This window comes from Achroia grisella, unplaced genomic scaffold (genome assembly GCF_030625045.1).
Source record: "Achroia grisella isolate CSIRO2021 unplaced genomic scaffold, CSIRO_AGI_Agris_v1 utg1080, whole genome shotgun sequence".
Classification (NCBI taxonomy): domain Eukaryota; kingdom Metazoa; phylum Arthropoda; class Insecta; order Lepidoptera; family Pyralidae; genus Achroia; species Achroia grisella.
This window is the reverse complement of record NW_026712570.1, coordinates 912962-938561: the sequence shown is the minus strand read 5'-3', so window position 1 is coordinate 938561 and position 25600 is coordinate 912962. Positions and strand designations below refer to the sequence as shown.

The 25600-nt window shown below is 50.7% G+C and overlaps 1 protein-coding gene across 1 annotated transcript; it reads left to right on the top strand.

The window, feature by feature from the left end:
- The first annotated feature begins 7874 nt into the window (after positions 1-7874).
- LOC131842096 (uncharacterized) lies at positions 7875-15956 on the top strand. Its single transcript, XM_059190603.1, has 6 exons — positions 7875-8013; positions 11735-11801; positions 11866-11972; positions 13782-13930; positions 15094-15249; positions 15607-15956. Exons 1-6 carry the CDS (start codon positions 7912-7914, stop codon positions 15773-15775), a joined length of 750 nt encoding a protein of 249 aa, XP_059046586.1. The 5' UTR covers positions 7875-7911; the 3' UTR covers positions 15776-15956.
- The last annotated feature ends 9644 nt before the right edge of the window (positions 15957-25600 follow it).

Sequence of the window (25600 nt, the reverse complement as noted above, 5' to 3'; positions counted from 1 at the left end):
TTTATGTTCGCCTGCGCAACATACAAACAAATTTGTTCAACCTTGTTATAATTCTAACGCAAGTCTATGTATATTTTGAACGTAATAAATAAGTGAACAAACTATAAGAACATAAATAAATTATATATTGTTTTCTATGTCTGTTGGCCGCGCGCTCGGTGTCCCGCAGCGTGGGGCGGCCCCCGCCCCCGCCCCCGCCCCCGCCCCCGTACCTGTCCGACCGCGAGCACGGTGCGGCTGGTGGCGGCGGTGGCGCGGTCGGCGGCGCCCTGCGCGGCCGCCAGCTCGTCCCGCAGCGCGCGCTCGGTGTCCCGCAGCGTGGGGCGGCCCCCGCCCCCGCCCCCGCCCCCGCCCCGCCCCCGTACCTGTCCGACCGCGAGCACGGTGCGGCTGGTGGCGGCGGTGGCGCGGTCGGCGGCGCCCTGCGCGGCCGCCAGCTCGTCCCGCAGCGCGCGCTCGGTGTCCCGCAGCGTGGGGCGGCCCCCGCCCCCGCCCCCGCCCCCGGCCCCGCCCCCGTACCTGTCCGACCGCGAGCACGGTGCGGCTGGTGGCGGCGGTGGCGCGGTCGGCGGCGCCCTGCGCGGCCGCCAGCTCGTCCCGCAGCGCGCGCTCGGTGTCCCGCAGCGTGGGGCGGCCCCCGCCCCCGCCCCCGCCCCGCCCCCGTACCTGTCCGACCGCGAGCACGGTGCGGCTGGTGGCGGCGGTGGCGCGGTCGGCGGCGCCCTGCGCGGCCGCCAGCTCGTCCCGCAGCGCGCGCTCGGTGTCCCGCAGCGTGGGGCGGCCCCCGCCCCCGCCCCCGCCCCCGCCCCGCCCCCGTACCTGTCCGACCGCGAGCACGGTGCGGCTGGTGGCGGCGGTGGCGCGGTCGGCGGCGCCCTGCGCGGCCGCCAGCTCGTCCCGCAGCGCGCGCTCGGTGTCCCGCAGCGTGGGGCGGCCCCCGCCCCCGCCCCCGCCCCGCCCCCGTACCTGTCCGACCGCGAGCACGGTGCGGCTGGTGGCGGCGGTGGCGCGGTCGGCGGCGCCCTGCGCGGCCGCCAGCTCGTCCCGCAGCGCGCGCTCGGTGTCCCGCAGCGTGGGGCGGCCCCCGCCCCCGCCCCCGCCCCCGCCCCGCCCCCGTACCTGTCCGACCGCGAGCACGGTGCGGCTGGTGGCGGCGGTGGCGCGGTCGGCGGCGCCCTGCGCGGCCGCCAGCTCGTCCCGCAGCGCGCGCTCGGTGTCCCGCAGCGTGGGGCGGCCCCCGCCCCCGCCCCCGCCCCGCCCCCGTACCTGTCCGACCGCGAGCACGGTGCGGCTGGTGGCGGCGGTGGCGCGGTCGGCGGCGCCCTGCGCGGCCGCCAGCTCGTCCCGCAGCGCGCGCTCGGTGTCCCGCAGCGTGGGGCGGCCCCCGCCCCCGCCCCCGCCCCCGCCCCGCCCCCGTACCTGTCCGACCGCGAGCACGGTGCGGCTGGTGGCGGCGGTGGCGCGGTCGGCGGCGCCCTGCGCGGCCGCCAGCTCGTCCCGCAGCGCGCGCTCGGTGTCCCGCAGCGTGGGGCGGCCCCCGCCCCCGCCCCGCCCCCGTACCTGTCCGACCGCGAGCACGGTGCGGCTGGTGGCGGCGGTGGCGCGGTCGGCGGCGCCCTGCGCGGCCGCCAGCTCGTCCCGCAGCGCGCGCTCGGTGTCCCGCAGCGTGGGGCGGCCCCCGCCCCCGCCCCCGCCCCCGCCGCCGCCCCCGTACCTGTCCGACCGCGAGCACGGTGCGGCTGGTGGCGGCGGTGGCGCGGTCGGCGGCGCCCTGCGCGGCCGCCAGCTCGTCCCGCAGCGCGCGCTCGGTGTCCCGCAGCGTGGGGCGGCCCCCGCCCCCGTCCCGCCCCCGTACCTGTCCGACCGCGAGCACGGTGCGGCTGGTGGCGGCGGTGGCGCGGTCGGCGGCGCCTGCGCGGCCGCCAGCTCGTCCCGCAGCGCGCGCTCGGTGTCCCGCAGCGTGGGGCGGCCCCCGCCCCCGTCCCGCCCCCGTACCTGTCCGACCGCGAGCACGGTGCGGCTGGTGGCGGCGGTGGCGCGGTCGGCGGCGCCCTGCGCGGCCGCCAGCTCGTCCCGCAGCGCGCGCTCGGTGTCCCGCAGCGTGGGGCGGCCCCCGCCCCCGCCCCCGCCCCCGCCCCCGTACCTGTCCGACCGCGAGCACGGTGCGGCTGGTGGCGGCGGTGGCGCGGTCGGCGGCGCCCTGCGCGGCCGCCAGCTCGTCCCGCAGCGCGCGCTCGGTGTCCCGCAGCGTGGGGCGGCCCCCGCCCCCGCCCCCGCCCCCGCCCCCGTACCTGTCCGACCGCGAGCACGGTGCGGCTGGTGGCGGCGGTGGCGCGGTCGGCGGCGCCCTGCGCGGCCGCCAGCTCGTCCCGCAGCGCGCGCTCGGTGTCCCGCAGCGTGGGGCGGCCCCCGCCCCCGTCCCGCCCCCGTACCTGTCCGACCGCGAGCACGGTGCGGCTGGTGGCGGCGGCGTGGCGCGGCGCGGCCGCCAGCTCGGCGCGCGCGCTCGGTGCGCGGCCGCCAGTCCCGCCCCCGTCGTCCCGCAGCGCGCGCTCGCGGGCCCTCCTCGTGGTGTGGGGTGGGGCGGCCCCCGCCCCCGTCCCGCCCCCGTACCTGTCCGACCGCGAGCACGGTGCGGCTGGTGGCGGCGGTGGCGCGGTCGGCGGCGCCCTGCGCGGCCGCCAGCTCGTCCCGCAGCGCGCGCTCGGTGTCCCGCAGCGTGGGGCGGCCCCCGCCCCCGCCCCGCCCCCGCCCCCGTACCTGTCCGACCGCGAGCACGGTGCGGCTGGTGGCGGCGGTGGCGCGGTCGGCGGCGCCCTGCGCGGCCGCCAGCTCGTCCCGCAGCGCGCGCTCGGTGTCCCGCAGCGTGGGGCGGCCCCCGCCCCCGCCCCCGCCCCCGCCCCCGTACCTGTCCGACCGCGAGCACGGTGCGGCTGGTGGCGGCGGTGGCGCGGTCGGCGGCGCCCTGCGCGGCCGCCAGCTCGTCCCGCAGCGCGCGCTCGGTGTCCCGCAGCGTGGGGCGGCCCCCGCCCCCGTCCCGCCCCCGTACCTGTCCGACCGCGAGCACGGTGCGGCTGGTGGCGGCGGTGGCGCGGTCGGCGGCGCCCTGCGCGGCCGCCAGCTCGTCCCGCAGCGCGCGCTCGGTGTCCCGCAGCGTGGGGCGGCCCCCGCCCCGCCCCCGTCCCGCCCCCGTACCTGTCCGACCGCGAGCACGGTGCGGCTGGTGGCGGCGGTGGCGCGGTCGGCGGCGCCCTGCGCGGCCGCCAGCTCGTCCCGCAGCGCGCGCTCGGTGTCCCGCAGCGTGGGGCGGCCCCCGCCCCCGCCCCCGCCCCCGCCCCCGTACCTGTCCGACCGCGAGCACGGTGCGGCTGGTGGCGGCGGTGGCGCGGTCGGCGGCGGCGCGGCCGCCAGCTGCAGCGCGCGCTCGGTGTCCCCAGCTGGGGCGGCGCCCCCCCCAGCGCGCGCCGCGAGCACGGTGCGGCTGGTCCGCGGTCGGCAGCGTGTCCCGCAGCGCGCGCTCGGTGTCCCGCAGCGAGGGGCGGCCCCGCCCCCGCCCCCGCCCCCGTACCTGTCCGACCGCGAGCACGGTGCGGCTGGTGGCGGCGGTGGCGCGGTCGGCGGCGCCCTGCGCGGCCGCCAGCTCGTCCCGCAGCGCGCGCTCGGTGTCCCGCAGCGTGGGGCGGCCCCCGCCCCCGCCCCCGCCCCGCCCCCGTACCTGTCCGACCGCGAGCACGGTGCGGCTGGTGGCGGCGGTGGCGCGGTCGGCGGCGCCCTGCGCGGCCGCCAGCTCGTCCCGCAGCGCGCGCTCGGTGTCCCGCAGCGTGGGGCGGCCCCCGCCCCCGCCCCCGCCCCGCCCCCGTACCTGTCCGACCGCGCGACGTTTATAATAGCTACCTTTACACGTATGCTCTTACACGCGCGAATTGGTTCTCACGCAGGAAATAATTTGCGTGTAAACGTAAACGTGGACAAAGAGAACGAGAAAGACTGTGCGCGCCGCCAGTTCGTTCCTTTTAGTTTAAAAAAAACGAAACGCCCAAACACGCGAAAGAATCAATAAAGTAAAAGATTAAATTCCCGCGCAAAATCGCGCATGAAAGAAAGAATGTGTCGTGTAAAGGCAGCTATTATGCTATACAATCATGCCTATATCCGATATACGCGACAACGTCTCCCGAAGCACGTTCTTATTGATTCTGACGACACTATAACGATAGTTATTCTCACTACAGGTCCACCCGTACCGTCCCGAACAGACTATCACACACACACACGACACCGTCCTCGCCGACGAAGACGACGACCTCAACCAAACCATACCCCGCAATAAACCGGACGGCTGCGCGTGCCCGGGTGCTCCACACCAGTGCCCCTGACGCTCCTCCGATTCTCCCGTCCAATTTAAACCGGAATCGAAATTACGACCAATCGTATCCGTCAGGCGGGAGTTGACCTTTAGTCGCTCCATAAGTCCTTCCGCGAGTTTGGAGTGCCATCTGCACTCGCCCCTTACGTCCGATGAAGCTCTAAAGGCCAGCTGCGGCCAACAGCATTACAGTTGTCCGAAAAATAAAACATTAATTATAAAAATATATCGGCATGATTACGTTCTAATACATTGCATTTGATACGATATTACTGAACGTATTTATTAAAAAAAATACAGACGCAAAGAAGTAATATTGCCACCGAAAAAAAACTGCTCCAAATCATATATGTTTTACTTTTTTGCCTAGAAAAAGATTATAGTATAAATATATACATAAAAATACTTTACGTATAATAAAAAAAACTGACGCTAATAAGTTGTAATAAACAAACCAACATACCTGTGACTTCAGATCATTTAACCTCTTTTGTGCTTCGCCTTTTTGGTTTTCTAACTGTTTCAGTGTTGCCGTCAGTGTGTCCAGCTCACTCTGTTAAAAAACACATTCTTATCAATAAATTTTGTTTGACCTTAATCAGAATATTGTATACCAGTCAAGTCAGTCCAATGACTACTGTATGGTGTTTTATTAAAAAAATTGAGATATTTATATAAGTTGTCTCGTACAACATTTATTTGAAAAGAATAAGAGCTGAGTTTCTTGTCAGTTCTTCTCACCTGGAAATCATTCCGAACAGACAGTAAATTTGACATATCATAAGTCTGTAATAGACCTATATGATTAAAGATATTTTGTTTTTTTTAATGTCTCTTGGGCACAGGCCATGTTATATGCTGACAATGTGATTTCCTATACGAATTTCATTGCTATATATGTTAACATTTTTATTGAACTCTCTGTTCTCGATAATTCTGTGTGTGTATGAGTGTGATTGTGCATGTGTGCGTGCGTATGCGTGTATATGTAGTACCTGGAGGCCGTCTGCTTCCCCGCCTTTGACGGTGAGCTCCCGCTGCTTGGTGGCCAGCTCGGCCTCCAGCGAGAGCCGTTCTCTGGCCAGCGCGTCCACCTCCCGCGCGATCACCTCCATCTCAGGCGTCGGCTGCGGGCCCAGGCTCACCGGCTCGATCTTCTGTTAAACAATAATAATTTGCATCTTTAATTAAGTTTGGGGTATTACTCGGTGCTACAGAAACCTGTAGCACTGCGATCTGCATAGATCTACTACTCTTTCCCTATTTAAGAATTTTCTGTCTAGGCCCGTCAAAGATTCAAATTGAAGGATATTCTTAGGAACGATGATTTTTATCTTCCGAGGATAATTAAATTGCTTACTTAATAATACAAATGCAGACAATTTCTGATCACAAACTACAACGGAATGTATGCTATAAGGACTACACGCTCACTGTTTTCACTATAAATTCAAGAAATTGAATACAACCGTGCGAACTTCCTATATTTAATACTATAAAATTTATTTTATTTTATGGAGCAGTTTTTTGTCACGAATTTATTTTATATCGTTTTTTTTATGGAGCAGTCTGAAGCAAGGCGTAACATATACAGCTTATTTTATTTTTATAAATCTAGTTTTAATTCTTAATTTGAAATTCTTAATTCGAAAATAGGTGTCGATTACTTTTTGTTTGATGTTTTATTCGAAATGTTGAAATACTGCATTTTAATTTGTTTTCTATTTTTGACAGTCACCAAAATTGTAAATTGTGAAAACAAAATAAATATAACATTTTTCAATAAGAGTATTGTATATCAATTTGATTATGATTCTGGAGATAGTTCGGTTTACACCAGTAAGTTATATTTTTTCACAAAATTTTCAGATCGAAATTTTTCATAATTTACACTAGCAATACCGCATGTCATTACCCGCGTGGTTTCCAGCCTCTGTTACTAGTTAATGTGGAGTATTTAAATTGTAAATGTGCAACAATATTTAAAATTGATCAAGCTTTCTTTGATTATATCCGTTACAGAAATAAAAATGTTCAAATTTTTCATCTTTTTAATAATAGTATTTTAAAGGTTAATTCCTGGCAAAATTAAGATATTACTAATAATAATAGAAATAAATAATACGAGCTGAGTTTCTTGTCACTTCTTCTCGTCTTGAATTCAATCCGAACTTACGGTAGATTTGACATATCATACATAATATATACAGAAAGACCCGGACAACAATCATACTTATGAATACAAATTCGATCCTTTGAGAAATCGAACTCGCGACCGCCGGTAGGAAAGCTTTAGTTCACTTATAGTTGGTGACAAACGGAAATTAGATCATAGCTGAAAGCAATGGTAGGTGAATACATGTGTTTAGTTCATATAGTGGACTAGCTGTACCCGTGACGCATGTAATTTTACTTTATTAATCTAAAATTTTAAAAAAATTCTAAAATAAAAGTAGCTTAAGTTACTCCTTATTACTTCAGCTACCTGCCAATAAAAGTCTCGTCAAAATCGGTCCAGCCATTTCAGAGATTAGCCGGAACAAAGAGACTGACAAAAATTTTAAAAAATATTATTTTGGTGTATGCATTACATGCATGTAATAAGAAACGGTTATTTCAATATTACAAACAGGCACTCCAATTTTATATGTAAGTATAGATAACGCGACCGAGTTGGACCTGCCGTCCAAGAGTGTGGCGGCGTACGAAGGCGCCGTGGTCACCCTACACTGTGAAGTATACGTCGCCGACAAAAGAGAAGTCACATGGCACTACGCGAGAAATACTAAAGTACTATTCACTATCATTATTTTTTACAAGCGGTACCCGCGACTTCGTCCGCGTGGAATATTACTTTATTTTTCTAAAGTAAAAGTAGCCTAAGTTACTCCTTATTACATCAGCTACCTGCCAATAAAAGTCCAGTCAAAATCGGTCTAGCCGATGAACAAACAGACAGACAGACGAAAAAGTAAAAAATGTTGTTTTAGTGTATGTACCGTATTTATATTCATATGCATGTAGTAAAAAACAGTTATTTCAATATTACAAACAGATACTACAATTTTATTTATATGTATAGATATATGTTAGGGAAGAGGGAGTAGGAATTTTAGAAAGGCTAAGGTGGCATAGCTCTAAAAAGTTTGGGAAACACTGCTCTAGCTGATCATTAAGTTTTTTTTTTAATGTGTAATGGGACTGCCTGACAACCAGCGCTGTATAGGTGCACCTCATTAAGGTTGTGCTTATATCAGCAACAGCTGAGACAGCTCCTATTGCCAACTTTCTATATTATTATTTATTACTCATTTTGTGTCTTATTGTAAACTGTATTATTTGTGTTATGTTGGCAATAAATCTATTATCTATCTATCTATCATGTCGGAGAACATTGCGGGTTTAAAGAGGTCTTTAGAGCAGCAGCTTTAAGAATCAAAATTACCATGATGTTGATGTTTCAGTCTTTATATAACCTGACATTCAACCTTGTTCATGGAGACACTATGGTCCAGGACGCGTATGGTCACTTGACAGTATACCAAATGACATCAAACGACGCCGGCGTGTACCGTTGCCAGGCTGGAAACAGTATTGGTGGTCTTGTAATATTAGAAGTGGTCGCAGACACCGACCGGTATACCGTCGTTAGTATATTTACGTAATTGGATAGGCTACCGGCCCACCTGACGATAAGTGGTGCATGAAGAGCGCCAAGAACATCATTATCATGTGATATCTGCAGGACATCCATGCGTTGACATTTTAAAGAATTTTAATATATGCTCTGCTCATATTGAACTACATGGTCGTGTGTGAATTGTCCTGAGATATTATTATATTGTAGAGCGGTGGTTATCACCTCACCACTGTAGTCTTATATATGATGTGATGAGGTGTCGCTACATAATATATTGTTTGGGGGGAAGGGAATTGTTAGTAATGTGGATTGATAACCCCATTGCTAGCAATGTATCTTGTCAGGTTGACCTCCACGCGGTTCCCCCTGGAAACCATCGTGTTAAATTCATGGTGAATTTGTCACGATGGGCTAACTGACCTGACCTCATGTTCATCTTATCATCCTCCACTGGTGCCCCGCCAGCGTAAACCGTTAGCGCAGGCGGGTGCATCATTCCATTATCATCCACAAAAAAAAAAAATATATTGTTTATTGTAGTATGTAGGTAGTGAGTATATTGTACATTGTGTGCGCTGCATGGTGCGGGTGACAGTTATAAATTTTACATTTAACATTTGCTACATTTAAGTTATCACCTCACCACTGTAGTCTTATATATGATGTGATGAGGTGTCGCTACATAATATATTGTTTATTGTAGTATGTAGGTAGTGAGTATATTGTACATTGTGTGCGCTGCATGGTGCGAGTGACAGTTATAAATTTTACATTTAACAATTGCTACATTTAAGTTATCACCTCACCACTTTAGTCTTATATATGATGTGATGAGGTGTCGCTACATAATATATTGTTTATTGTAGTATGTAGGTAGTGAGTATATTGTACATTGTGTGCGCTGCATGGTGCGGGTGACAGTTATAAATTTTACATTTAACATTTGCTACATTTAAGTTATCACCTCACCACTTTAGTCTTATATATGATGTGATGAGGTGTCGCTACATAATATATTGTTTATTGTAGTATGTAGGTAGTGAGTATATTGTACATTGTGTGCGCTGCATGGTGCGAGTGACAGTTATAAATGTTACATTTAACAATTGCTACATTTAAGTTATCACCTCACCACTGTAGTCTTATATATGATGTGATGAGGTGTCGCTACATAATATATTGTTTATTGTAGTATGTAGGTAGTGAGTATATTGTACATTGTGTGCGCTGCATGGTGCGGGTGACAGTTATAAATTTTACATTTAACATTTGCTACATTTAAGTTATCACCTCACCACTGTAGTCTTATATATGATGTGATGATGTGTCGCTACATAATATATTGTTTATTGTAGTATGTAGGTAGTGAGTATATTGTACATTGTGTGCGCTGCATGGTGCGGGTGACAGTTATAAATTTTACATTTAACATTTGCTACATTTAAGTTATCACCTCACCACTGTAGTCTTATATATGATGTGATGATGTGTCGCTACATAATATATTGTTTATTGTAGTATGTAGGTAGTGACTATATTGTACATTGTGTGCGCTGCATGGTGCGGGTGACAGTTATAAATTTTACATTTAAGTTAATACAGTTATTAATGATTTAATATATTACGAATGTGGTACAGCTGAAATACTAAGTCATAATTTGTAAATCGCGGCCACTTTTTAGAGTGAAACGAAACGTTAATCAAACTGTCACCCACACCATGCTATAGCGCACATGGTATACTTACATTTAACAATTGCTACATTTAAGTTAATGCAGTTATTAATGATTTAATATATTACGAATGTGCTGCAGCTGAAATACTAAGTCATAATTTGTAAATCGCGGCAACTTTTAAGAGTGAAACGAAACGTTAATCAAACTGTCACCCACACCGTGCTATAACGCACATGGTATACTAACATTTAACAATTGCTACATTTAAGTTAATGCAGTTATTAATGATTTAATATATTACGAATGTGGTACAGCTGAAATACTAAGTCATAATTTGTAAATTGCGGCAACTTTTAAGAGTGAAACGAAACGTAATCAAACTGTCACCCACACCATGCTATAACGCACATGGTATACTAACATTTAACAATTGCTACATTTAAGTTAATGCAGTTATTAATGATTTAATATATTACGAATGTGGTACAACTGAAATACTAAGTCATAATTTGTAAATCGCGGCAACTTTTAAGAGTGAAACGAAACGTAATCAAACTGTCACCCACACCATGCTATAACGCACATGGTATACTAACATTTAACAATTGCTACATTTAAGTTAATGCAGTTATTAATGATTTAATATATTACGAATGTGGTACAGCTGAAATACTAAGTCATAATTTGTAAATCGCGGCAACTTTTAACAGTGAAACGAAACGTAATCAAACTGTCACCCACACCATGCTATAGCGCACATGGTATACTAAGTATATTAGATAGTGTGCTACATGGCTTATTAGTAACGCGTTCAATCGACGCGGAGTCGGGACGTGGACTGATTTACACTGAACTTAAATATACGTTAATGAAGACGTAAACGAATGGAAGGGTCTCAGGTATTGACAGAAATATTACAAATGTGGGCGTAATACCATTGTAGGTAAAACCCCATAGCTCTAAAGGCCCGTACGGGTCATCGGAGCACGTATTAGAAGCGTACAATCTGAAATTGTTCACTTATTGGTCCGCATGGAGCGAGTGCAGTGCGTGCGGACATGTGGGAAGGAGACGACGATATGGCATGTGCTATGTTACACTAGCTAACCATCGGGTACGAACATATACGAGTATATACTATCTCACTCGTCCAACTTCGTCTGCATCAAATTTTCCCCGTTTTTGCGACATTTTTCAATGCAGCTCCACTTCTGTTGGTCCTAGCATTTACACGCCTATGACAATCACAAGTAACGTGTCTTTCTATTGATTGAAGAATTTTCAAAATCGGTTCTGTAGTAATTATAAATTTAATTATCTTTACAAGTTTAAGTTAGTAGATAAGTAAGAAATGATAGATATGTCCTACAACCTTTACCTTTTCATAAGATTAGAATTTATAAATCAAGGAGGTATTTGAGTTTGTTTATTATGTAAGGCAATCTCGGATACTACTGATCCGATTTTGAAAATCCTTTTAGTGTTGTATAGCCCAATTATCAAAGAAGGCAGTAGGCTATATAAAATCACGCTACGCGATACCAATAGGCGCGGAGCTGCGTGAAAAAATTTGCAAGAATGGGAAAATGTAACGCAGACGAATTAAATTATATGTTATAACTAGTTATGATAATAGTAATAATAATGTTATGTATGCGTGCCCTAACAGGGTCATGATCGAAAACTAATTATAAACATCTTTCATTGTAATATTATGGAATGCAATAAATATTGAGTATTGAGTATTGAGTTCATTCATTCATTCATAATTTAAGAGCTACGCTCTTGTCGGTGGAGCTCTTGTCACTTGAGTATTGAGTAAGTTGCATAATACAGTTTTATTACCTCCGATCGATTCCCCGTCCAATTCCAACGAGGATCAAAATAACGACGACCTGAGCCGAGGTTCGAACCCCAAAAACCCTTGCAATACCCTCAGACTAAATCGGTAGCTTGTACATGTTTACAAAAATACAGATTCATTTTTAAATTCAAATTTGGGACAATAGAGTGACCACTAGCATATAAAAAACATACATCTGTCTGTTTTAGGTTAAAACCAAGAAAAGAGCATATAATCAAACATCAACAATGAATAATTATTCAAAATTATTTCAAGGTAATATATTTTCATTTATTCAAAATTGCTTTACCTATTAATACATTTAGTTACAAACTTGCAGTGTTTCCGGGTGGACTACCTTGTCGATCCAAGTTTCTCCCGCGGTATATACGAAATATCCCGACCGTTCAGAACAGGAAGAACGAAATCATGATCGGCATGTGCAAGGTATGTTATATGCAAATGAAGTTTAAGATAAGGAAGGGGTTAATATACATATATTTTTCACAGAATTCATTTATTTGAAAAAAGTCCCAGCAAATAGAAATTAGCATATTTCCATTTATAGCATGGGTTCCATGGAGTCTTTGCGAGAGTGCTTTAAGGAATCAAATATCCTCACCGTTGCTTGTCAATATATTTATGAAAATATCATGTATGCCAGGAAGAATATAGACAGTTTCAAAAGAGTTAGTGATTGCACTAATAAAAGCTTACGTAACAATAACAAACTGATTTTACCTAAATGTCGTTTGGCTAAAGTTAGTAATTCGTTTTATGGCAATTGCGTAAGATTTTACAATAAAATACCAGAGTCTGTTATAAATCTGCCAGAAAAAAGAATTAAATGTCAAATAAAACACTTCCTTTGCAAAAAAGCTTACTATAAAATTGAAGAATTCGTTAACGATAATAATGTTTTTGTAGAAAAATTTTAAATACATAGCACTGACAATATTATCTGATTACACTAATAATGAGTGCGTAGCGATTTCTATGTTGATTATCGCATGCCTCTTACTTGTTACACTGTAATTATTTATATAAAAAAATATCTATTAAATAGAGCAACACACAAGTTTCTTGCTCATTCTTCTTGTAATGAATCTGCATTCCGAATGAGTGGTAGAATCAAAATATGACTATTCAAAAGTGCTTGTAATGAGTTTATTTGAATAAAGATTATTTGTATTTCTATTTCCTTCGAATTCACGCAATTTGACGGCCTCGGTGGTCTTGCTGTTTAGGAGTGTTACCTTACTTCCGATGGTCGCGGGTTCGATTCCTCGCACGGCACAAACATATGTATTCATATGTTTGTGCCGTGCGTATGATTGTTTGTATCCGGTGTTTTCTATGTATAACATGTATATATTTACGAAAAAAAAAGTATCTATGTATTTGTATCAGTTATCTAGTACCCATAACAAAAGCTTTAGTTGACGTAACTTGGGTCTGAATGGCGCTGTGTGAATTTTCCTGAGATTAGCTTAGCGGCAGTTTTAAACTGTCTGAATCGTCTTGTCATATATTTTATTATTTCAATATTTATTTTTTATTATATCATTTATTTAAAACATAAACATAATAATAGGTATTATTTGAGCTTGTGTGTAACAGCTTAGACCACAGCATCACTTAACATCAGGTGAGATTGCGGTCAAAAACGCTCAAATTATGATAAAAAAAAAAAATTACAAAACTACTGAACAAACGATGACATCCACAGAAATATAAAACTGTATTGCGAATATCGACACCATTCTACGAGTTTATATAATTCCAAAAAATATGTTATAACGTTACCTACGTCTAATAAAAATTATTTTTAATTAAAATTTATCAAAAGAAAGAAGACAATAAAGTTATAAACTGGGATGTAATGTATATGAAATTTCGGATACGGATAAGTTTCGCATAGGAATGATTATTATACGGATACGGATACGGATATGAAATTATTTCGGATTATCCGTTAGTTTCGGATAATTTCGGTTACGGATATAATTTTTTAAGGAATTTCAAAAATAAAATACAAATAGCTAATAAAATGGTTACATAACGTGTCTCAATTAGGCTCCGCCCCTATCCGATATTGTCAGATACTTTTATTTCGGATTAGGTTATGTAGATTAGGAGCTCCCTAACATCCCGGGTTATAAATAATAAAAAATAATGTGAAAGTGTGGAGATATTCAAGTCGTTTATGTCTGCGAGGATAAATGAAGTAATTTCAATTATAAAATGTCTACTCAGGTGGCATGCAGTACTAGCAGCACATTGGTCCTGACGAGAGGCGTCAGTGGGCTGTCCAGGGCTTGGCAGACGGCGGGGCGCCGTTGGCCGGCGGTGCAACGTATTATTTTTGCACCAGTCGGATCCCCACTCATTATACGCTGCCCGGGGTAATGTTTGTCATAAAAAAATTACATAAATTTCACTATATCCCAATTTTTGTTCATTCAGTTATCCATAATTTAGCGAGCCGTCCCAATTTCACACGGATAGGTACATCGCAAATCTTTAAATTTCTCGGTTTGTTCTATAACCGTGTTTCCTAACCTTTTTAATGGCAGGCCCTTATCCTACTTTCTAAAATTCTTATAAGCTTATATTCCCCCCATATTACATACGTAATTTATAACATTAAAACAATAAATTGTTTCAGGAAGAAATCACAAACTTATTCATAAGACAGTAAAAAACTTCATGAAATTTGATATTCACATTCCATATGCTTTTAATAAAGAATCCATTTTCAAATTGGCCGCCTTTGGGGAATGCCAGAAACACTGATCTATACTATATAACACGCATTTATTGTACACTAGCTGTCCCGGCAAACGTTGTTTTGCCATATAAATTAATAACGCTATAAAAAAATAGGGGTTGATGATAGAAGGGTGAAAATTTAGGATTGAATGTATTTTTGTATGTTGTATCATAAAAAAATAGAAACTAAAAATTTTGTCTAAGAAATAAAAAAAAAAATTTAGGGGTGGACTTCACCTAACATTTAGGGGGATGAAAAATAGATGTTGGCCGATTCTCAGACCTACTCAATACGCTCACAAAATTTCATAAGAATCGGTCATGCCGTTTCGGAGGAGTATGGGAACGAAAACTGTGACATGAGAATTTTATATATAAGATATAAATCTCTTGAATCACTATCTATTGCTGAAAACTGCATTAAAATCTCAGACCTACTCAATACGCTCACAAAATTTCATAAGAATCGGTCAAGCCGTTTCGGAGGAGTATGGGAACGAAAACTGTGACACGAGAATTTTATATATAAGATATAAATCTCTTGAATCACTATCTATTGCTGAGAACTGCATTAAAATCCGTTGAGGAATTTAAGTTTATTTGCATTGTTACTTATATAAATGCCTATGTCTAACGTTAAATGAAAATCCCGTGCATGAACAACTATTGCCATACACGTTTGTCATTTAAGTAATCCTTTATTGAGTAAAAGGGTACTTCAATATCATATCGAAGGCAAGTAGCCTTCGATATGATATTGAAGTACCCTGTTTAATACACACGGCTGTTGATACAGATCTGCCCTCCGTGATATGCCGCTATCATGGCGCGTGGGTACCAGTAGAGTTTGCCCAGCGAGACTGCGTGAGAACAGCGGCGGGAGGCTGCATCTCAATGCGAGGGATCATATAGTTATTTCTACTCTACAACCCACCGACAGCGCCCTCTACAGGTCACTTGTATTTTTTATTTTATTGTAGTAAAACTCGCTCTTCTGTAGATCTCGAATATTTCCTAACTAGACACACGTAACCTCTAGGTGAACTGTTTTAGTTAGACTCGCTCTTATGACTTTTCAAAGACCTAGATGCAGACTTCATATCGTATCGTAGAAATAAAGAGACAAAAACTAATTTACATATTCTTCTAAATGAATTTCAACAATTCATTTAAATACTTTAAAAAAGGAAAGAGACTATCTACTATCTATCTTTAACCAAAACTTTCTGGAGTTTATCCGGCTCGAAGGACCATATATTTTTATATGGTCCTTCGAGCCGGATAACTCAAGAGCTTTATTTATCGACAGCTGTTGGGAGAACGGTGACCTAGCGGGTACAGTGAAGTTGGTGGTATGGGATGGTGCTGCGCCCCGCTGGAACCACCGCAACTGTCTCATAACTTTGGTTTGCGGAGCTACGTTTGCATGGAGACTTGCACTTAGAGCGCTGCGTAATAAGCGACGCACGATACGCTGAATTATTCCTTTATGGTTTTACTCTGAATTCGTTAATTTTTATAACTAAGTTGATACCTCACCTATATGCGATGTGTCACTTAATGTGTGCGGTACATGTATAAATGTTATGTTCTCGAATTAATTTAAACGTTTGTTTATTTATTACAAGCGATACGATATCTTAATAAGTGTTCGAGTCATTTCAGTTTTTGTTGAATAAAAGCAATTTATAACCTAAATTTGCCTTTTATATTAAATATCTTTTCTTACACCTCCTCTAGAGTTTTGATACTCAACACTTTAGCCTCTCAAGTGAGGATGAGTGTTATAGTATATTTAGATGTTCACATTGTATTCAAGTCTATAGGCGACAAATTATCAAATCCTAAAAATATTGCTAAAAATATGAATTACACATTGTAACAAAATTTTCTGAAAAGATCAACCAATCAACCATTCTCGCGGACGATGTAAATTCGTTGAGTTCGAATGTAGGTCACCACACGCAGTACGTAATGTGCACGTACCTGGGGCGCGGCGAAGTTTGCGAATCCGGTGTCGGGGGCGGCGGGCGCGCGGCACGACGGCGGCACCATGTCGGGCGCCAGCGCGGCCGGCGGGGGCTCCCCGCGCAGCGCGCGCCGCACCAGCCACATCGACAGCGCGAACTGCTCGCGGGACAGCAGGCCCGCGCCGCCCGTGTCGCACAGCGCCCTGCACACACACACACACACACACACACACTCACACCGGCCACATCGACAGCGCGAACTGCTCGCGGGACAGCAGGCCCGCGCCGCCCGTGTCGCACAGCGCCCTGCACACACACACACACACACACACTCACACCGGCCACATCGACAGCGCGAACTGCTCGCGGGACAGCAGGCCCGCGCCGCCCGTGTCGCACAGCGCCCTGCACACACACACACACACACACACACACACACACACACACACACACACACACACACACACACACTCACACCGGGCACATCGACAGCGCGAACTGCTCGCGGGACAGCAGGCCCGCGCCGCCCGTGTCGCACAGCGCCCTGCACACACACACACACACACACACACACACACACTCACACCGGCCACATCGACAGCGCGAACTGCTCGCGGGACAGCAGGCCCGCGCCGCCCGTGTCGCACAGCGCCCTGCACACACACACACACACACACACACACTCACCCCGGCCACATCGACAGCGCGAACTGCTCGCGGGACAGCTGGCCCGCGCCGCCCGTGTCGCACAGCGCCCTGCACACACACACACACACACACACACACACACACACACACACACACACACACACACACACACCGGCCACATCGACAGCGCGAACTGCTCGCGGGACAGCAGGCCCGCGCCGCCCGTGTCGCACAGCGCCCTGCACACACACACACACACACACACACACACACACACACACACACACACACACACACTCACACCGGCCACATCGACAGCGCGAACTGCTCGCGGGACAGCAGGCCCGCGCCGCCCGTGTCGCACAGCGCCCTGCACACACACACACACACACACACACACACACACACCGGCCACATCGACAGCGCGAACTGCTCGCGGGACAGCAGGCCCGCGCCGCCCGTGTCGCACAGCGCCCCACACACACACACACACACACACACTCACACCGGCCACATCGACAGCGCGAACTGCTCGCGGGACAGCAGGCCCGCGCCGTCCACACACACACGTGCACGCGTGCTGCCCGCACAGCGCCCTGCACACACACACACACACACACACACACACACTCACACCGGCCACATCGACAGCGCGAACTGCTCGCGGGACAGCAGGCCCGCGCCGCCCGTGTCGCACAGCGCCCTGCACACACACACACACACACACACACTCACACCGGCCACATCGACAGCGCGAACTGCTCGCGGGACAGCAGGCCCGCGCCGCCCGTGTCGCACAGCGCCCTGCACACACACACACACACACACAGTGCACGCGTGCTGCCCGCGCAGCCGCTCCACCACTGCACGCACACACACACACACACACACACACACACACACACACACACACACACACACACACACACACACACACTCACACCGGCCACATCGACAGCGCGAACTGCTCGCGGGACAGCAGGCCCGCGCCGCCCGTGTCGCACAGCGCCCTGCACACACACACACACACACACACACACACACACACACACACACACACACACACACACACACACACACCGCACACACACACACACACACACACACACACACACACTCACACCGGCCACATCGACAGCGCGAACTGCTCGCGGGACAGCAGGCCCGCGCCGCCCGTGTCGCACAGCGCCCTGCACACACACACACACACACACACTCACACACACACACACACACACACACACACACACACACACACACACACACACACACACACACACACACACACACACTCACACGGGCCACTTCGACAGCGCGACCTGCTCGCGGCACAGCAGGCCCGCGCCGCCCGTGTCGCACAGCGCCACACACACACACACACACACACACACACACACACACACACACACACACACACACACACACACACACTCACACCGGCCACATCGACAGCGCGAACTGCTCGCGGGACAGCAGGCCCGCGCCGCCCGTGTCGCACAGCGCCCTGCACACACACACACACACACACACACACACACACACACACTCACACCGGCCACATCGACAGCGCGAACTGCTCGCGGGACAGCAGGCCCGCGCCGCCCACACACACACACACACACACACACACACACTCACACCGGCCACATCGACCGCGCGAACTGCTCGCGGGACAGCAGGCCCGCGCCGCCCGTGTCGCACAGCGCCCTGCACACACACACACACACACACACACACACACACACTCACACCGGCCACATCGACCGCGCGAACTGCTCGCGGGACAGCCGGCCCGCGCCGCCCGTGTCGCACAGCGCCCTGCACACACACACACACACACACACACACTCACACCGGCCACATCGACAGCGCGAACTGCTCGCGGGACAGCAGGCCCGCGCCGTCCGTGTCGCACAGCGCCCTGCACACACACACACACACACACACTCACACCGGCCACATCGACAGCGCGAACTGCTCGCGGGACAGCAGGCACGCGCCGCCCGTGTCGCACACACACACACACACACACACACACACACACACACTCACACCGGCCACATCGACAGCGCGAACTGCTCGCGGGACAGCAGGCCCGCGCCGCCCGTGTCGCACAGCGCCCTGCACACACACACACACACACACACACACACTCACACCGGGCACATCGACAGCGCGAACTGCTCGCGGGACAGCAGGCCCGCGCCGCCCGTGTCGCACAGCGCCCTGCACACACACACACACACACACACTCACACCGGCCACATCGACAGCGCGAACTGCTCGCGGGACAGCAGGCCCGCGCCGCCCGTGTCGCACAGCGCCCTGCACACACCCACACACACACACACACACCCCGGCCACATCGACAGCGCGAACTGCTCGGGACACACACACGCGCCGCCCGTGTCGCACAGCGCCGCGCTGCACACACACACACACACACACACACACTCACACCGGCCACATCGACAGCGCGAACTGCTCGCGGGACAGCAGGCCCGCGCCGCCCGTGTCGCACAGCGCCCTGCACACACACACACACACACACACACACACACACCGGGCCACATCGACAGCGCGAACTGCTCGCGGGACAGCAGGCCCGCGCCGCCCGTGTCGCACAGCGCCCTGCACACACACACACACACACACACACACACTCACACCGGCCACATCGACAGCGCGAACTGCTCGCGGGACAGCAGGCCCGCGCCGCCCGTGTCGCACAGCGCCCTGCACACACACACACACACACACACACACACACTCACACCGGGCACATCGACAGCGCGAACTGCTCGCGGGACAGCTGGCCGGCGCCGCCCGTGTCGCACAGCGCCCTGCACACACACACACACACACACTCACACCGGCCACATCGACAGCGCGAACTGCTCGCGGGACACACACACACACGCGCCGCCCGTGTCACACACACACACACACACACACACACTCACACCGGCCACATCGACAGCGCGAACTGCTCGCGGGACACACACCCGCGCCGCCCGTGCGCACAGCGCCCTGCACACACACACACACACACACACTCACACCGGCCACATCGACAGCGCGAACTGCTGAATATTGTGCGTGGAGCACTGGATTGACGCACACACACACACACACACACACACACACTCACACCGGCCACATCGACAGCGCGAACTGCTCGCGGGACAGCAGGCCCGCGCCGCCCGTGTCGCACAGCGCCCTGCACACACACACACACACACACACACTCACACCGGCCACATCGACAGCGCGAACTGCTCGCGGGACAGCAGGCCCGCGCCGCCCACACACACACACACACACACACACACACTCACACCGGCCACATCGACAGCGCGAACTGCTCGCGGGACAGCAGGCCCGCGCCGCCCGTGTCGCACAGCGCCCCGCACACACACACACACACACACACACACACACTCACACCGGCCACATCGACAGCGCGAACTGCTCGCGGGACAGCAGGCCCGCGCCGCCCGTGTCGCACAGCGCCCTGCACACACACACACACACACACACCCTCACACCGGCCACATCGACAGCGCGAACTGCTCGCGGGACAGCAGGCCCGCGCCGCCCGTGTCGCACAGCGCACACACACACACACACACACACACTCACACCGGCCACATCGACAGCGCGAACTGCTCGCGGGACAGCAGGCCCGCGCCGCCCGTGTCGCACAGCGCCCTGCACACACACACACACACACACACACACACACACCCCACATCGACAGCGCGAACTGCTCGCGGGACAGCAGGCCCGCGCCGCCCGTGTCGCACAGCGCCCTGCACACACACACACACACACACACACACACACTCACACCGGCCACATCGACACGCGAACTGCTCGCGGGACAGCACACGCCGTCCGTGTCGCACACACACACACACACACACACACACACACTCACACCGGCCACATCGACAGCGCGAACTGCTCGCGGGACAGCAGGCCCGCGCCGCCCGTGTCGCACAGCGCCCTGCACACACACACACACACACACAGTGCACGCGTGCTGCCCGCGCAGCCGCTCCACCTGCACACACACACACACACACACAGTGCACGCGTGCTGCCCGCGCAGCCGCTCCACCTGCACGCACACACACACACACACACACACACACACACACACACACACACACACACACACACACACACACACACACACTCACACCGGCCACATCGACAGCGCGAACTGCTCGCGGGACAGCAGGCCGCGCCGCCCGTGTCGCACAGCGCCCTGCACACACACACACACACACACACACACACACTCACACCGGCCACATCGACAGCGCGAACTGCTCGCGGGACAGCAGGCCCGCGCCGCCCGTGTCGCACAGCGCCCTGCACACACACACACACACACACACACACACACACACACACACACACACACACACTCACACCGGCCACATCGACAGCGCGAACTGCTCGCGGGACAGCTGGCCCGCGCCGCCCGTGTCGCACAGCGCCCTGCACACACACACACACACACACACACACACTCACACCGGCCACATCGACAGCGCGAACTGCTCGCGGGACAGCAGGCCCGCGCCCGTGTCGCACAGCGCCCTGCACACACACACACACACACACACACACCGGCCACATCGACAGCGCGAACTGCTCGCGGGAAGCAGGACCACGCAGAACCGTGTCGCACAGCGCCCTGCACACACACACACACACACACACACTCACACCGGCCACATCGACAGCGCGACACACACACACCGCGCCGCCCGTGTCGCACAGCGCCCTGCACACACACACACACACACACACACACACTCACACCGGCCACATCGACAGCGCGAACTGCTCGGGGGACAGCAGGCCCGCGCCGCCCGTGTCGCACAGCGCCCTGCACACACACACACACACACACACACACACACTCACACCGGCCACATCGACAGCGCGAACTGCTCGCGCGGGACAGCAGGCCCGCGCCGCCCGTGTCGCACAGCGCCCTGCACACACACACACACACACACACACACTCACACCGGCCACATCGACAGCGCGAACTGCTCGCGGGACAGCAGGCCCGCGCCGCCCGTGTCGCACAGCGCCCTGCACACACACACACACACACACACTCACACCGGCCACATCGACAGCGCGAACTGCTCGCGGGACAGCAGGCCCGCGCCGCCCGTGTCGCACAGCGCCCTGCACACACACACACACACACACACACACACACTCACACCGGCCACATCGACAGCGCGAACTGCTCGCGGGACAGCAGGCCCGCGCCGCCCGTGTCGCACAGCGCCCTGCACACACACACACACACACAGTCCCATACCGTGCCTCCTAACTCCATTCTCACTCATCTACACTCACACCGCAGCAACATTTCACCTCCATAAACACAGTACTTTAAACTCAAATTTTGACATAAATTTTATCACTGAGCACAAAAATCTCTGTAATAAGAGTTTTCAGCAGTATAATGGACTATTAGTTCACTTTTTTCTTTCTCTTGCCAAGTGCAAGCTGAAGAGTTCATAGATCTAATCTTAGACTGTCATCAAACAAACAGACACCTGATTATTACCAATATTGGTTTCATTAGACATACTTATTAGTTTTTACAAATAAAGTTATTGCGAAAATAGATATCTTGAACTGGTTTGAATGTATTTTGTAAGAGTATTTAATTGAACTGACCATATGTGCGCTAAAGTCTGCTGCGGCAGGCCGGTCTGCAGGAAGGTGTTCTTGATCTCGGCGCCGGACACGAACCCGTCCCGGTCCGCGTCCGCCACCGCGAACTGCGCGTCCGACTGCGCCAGCTCGCTCGCCGACACCACCCACGACGGGCCGCCCACGCCGCTCGCCGAGCTCAGCGACGATATTAGGGGCGCCGTTTGTGTGGGAGGCTGCCAGTTCAATTTTACGGTGCACATTTAAACAATCAGCTCGAAAGCACTCAGAACCGACAAAAGATTTGACACATCATAAAAGGCTGTAATAGACCTACACGAGTAAATATACTTTGATTGGATTTGACAGTCTAAACATAGCGAGACGAGAAGTCAGGTTCTATAGTCTAGTCCCTGTTCGTAACTTTTGCGTCGATTCACTAAAAACATTAATTTATAACAGTTTAGAAAATATGAAGCGACTCACACTAGAAAGATCCAGCAGCCCCTCGAGCAGCGTCGCGTTGGAGGATGGGGGCTGGTGCGGGGGCGCGTGCGGGCGCGGCGGGGGGCGCGGCTGCGGCGAGGGGGGCCGCGAGGGGGGCCGCGACGGGGGCCGCGACGGGGGCCGCGCCGCCCGCACGCGCAGCTCGGGGGGCAGCGTCGACGGCACCAGCCGTGTCTCCAGCGCCTTGTACACCAGGTGCATCGCCTGCCATACCACATGTTTGAGGTTAATTCAAACCGGCCAATATTATCCTAGGAAATGTCTATTAGGCATAAGCTGTGGCTTGAAATTCCTTATTTTATGGTCCGTTCGAGCCGGATAACGCAATTGTAATATGCAACAAAAAATACATTTAACGGAGACTGTAACAGAGGACCGAAAGGTAAATATATATTATGATGCACTGGTATACTAATGCACGAACTATGGCCTAAATGTGAGGGAAAGGGAGTCTATTATACATTATCTGTTTTTTATCATGAAAAACTAAAATTTTAATCAAAAACACATTTATTCAGTGATATATATTAAGAGGTAAACTTTATTTCATAAATGCTTATATTTATACTTCCCATTTGTAATAATGTTACTAAATATATTATGAATAAAAATATTATAAAATTAATATTATTAAAAAATACTAAATATAACTCACCACCATGAATTCATGCCTGTCCAGCATACCATCTTTGTCCTGGTCGGCCAGATCCCAGATCCTGCCCAAAATATCTATCGGCAATGTAGATTCCACAAGCATTCCTTTTACCTGAAACATTTAGAAATGTTATTAGAGGTTTAAAATCAAAGTATCTTCAGATTCATCATCAGATTATGTTTAAATTAAATTTGAAATAAGATCCTAGTATGTAACTTGGTAAACTGGTAATCAACGTCTTTGTGATAGACTCGACCCATTGACTCTGCGGCGAGATATTTCATCTCTGTGCATTTTCTACCGTATATATCACGGTGAGTGTTCTGAGGAATTGTTCGGATTAATACCAGCCGCTGAGTTTCATCACCGTACCACCCGCCAGAAACTAAATTACCATCCTGATCATCTGGATGAATGACGGTTTCCACAATGCGGTTTTCTAAATACTTTTTGCCACGTACAACAAAAAAAATTAGATGGAGAAAAAAATTAACTACTTATTAGTTACGGCACTTTCAAGCAAATCTGTCATGATGGGTTAACTGACTTGACCTCATGCTCATCTTATCATCCACCACTGGTGCCACGCCAGCGTAAAGCAGCGCAGGCGGGTGCACCATTCCCTCATCCATAAACAGATACCTTGTTGCCGGCTATGAGTCCGTTGCTGGGCTGCAGCGAGTCGAACAGCTGGTTGTACTTGTCGCGCTCGGCCGGCTTGATGGTCCAGTCGACGGCGGACGGGTCCTTGGGAGCTGCCGGGGACGGCGACGGCGCCGCCGGCCGCCCGGGCGGCATCCCGCCAGGGGGCACCTTCGGTATCTCACCCTGGGAAACATTACCCTACATAATACTAGTTGTACCCGCGACTTTGTCCGGATAAAAAAAGGACCTTGACCAAATAACAATAATCTCAGGACAATTCACACAACGCCATCAAGACCCAAGTTAAGCTAGCTAAAGCTTGTGTTATGGGTTCTAGTTGTTGTTGTTGTTTTTACTTAATGATTTAACACTAAACTTTACTATCAGTTAGAAATTTACAAAAAATCAAAACCAGATAAGAATGGGTGGTCTACCCAAAACCGATACATATGGCTAGGGGTCTACGACACAAATAAGTTTGGGAACCTCTGGTCTATGCACAGAATTTCATTCAAACCGTACAGTAGTTTTGGAGTGAAAGCCAGACAGATAGAGTTACTTTCGCATTTATAATATTAGTAAGTACCATTTTTTTTTCATCTTTATTTAAGTATAACAAAATCAATACAAATAGATATACATCTAAGAGTACACAAACATATTTTTTGCGTTACACAGACAATAAGTCTTTTTTAACATATAACAGTACCCAAATAATATATACAATAAATGTGACGATCAATAATTAACTCTATAAAAATATTTATGTACGGTTTGATAAATATACCTACATAATACAACAATGAAACAAAAATAATATACAACTAGTATTAGAGCTACAATAACATTAATTTTGCCTGAGTCATGTCATGAATTAGCAATTTGAGGGTAGAAGTGTAAAGTTTAGATCGGTCGGTCGCCAACAGTCCATACCCACTATTCATTAAGAAAATAGTGATGGGGTAAGCGATATCGACGATAAGTTGCTGAGTATGGTAAGTTGTGCAATCTAGTTTTTCCTATTGCTGAGACCAGAAGATTGGGGTGTTTTGGATTTTTGTTCAGGTAAAATCTTTTAGATATAGATAAGATATGTTTTTTAATAAAAGGGAGCTTAATGTTGTAATGTAATTTCTTTAAATTACACTTAAGCGGTGTATCAAAAGCTGTTTAGTAAGTACCAT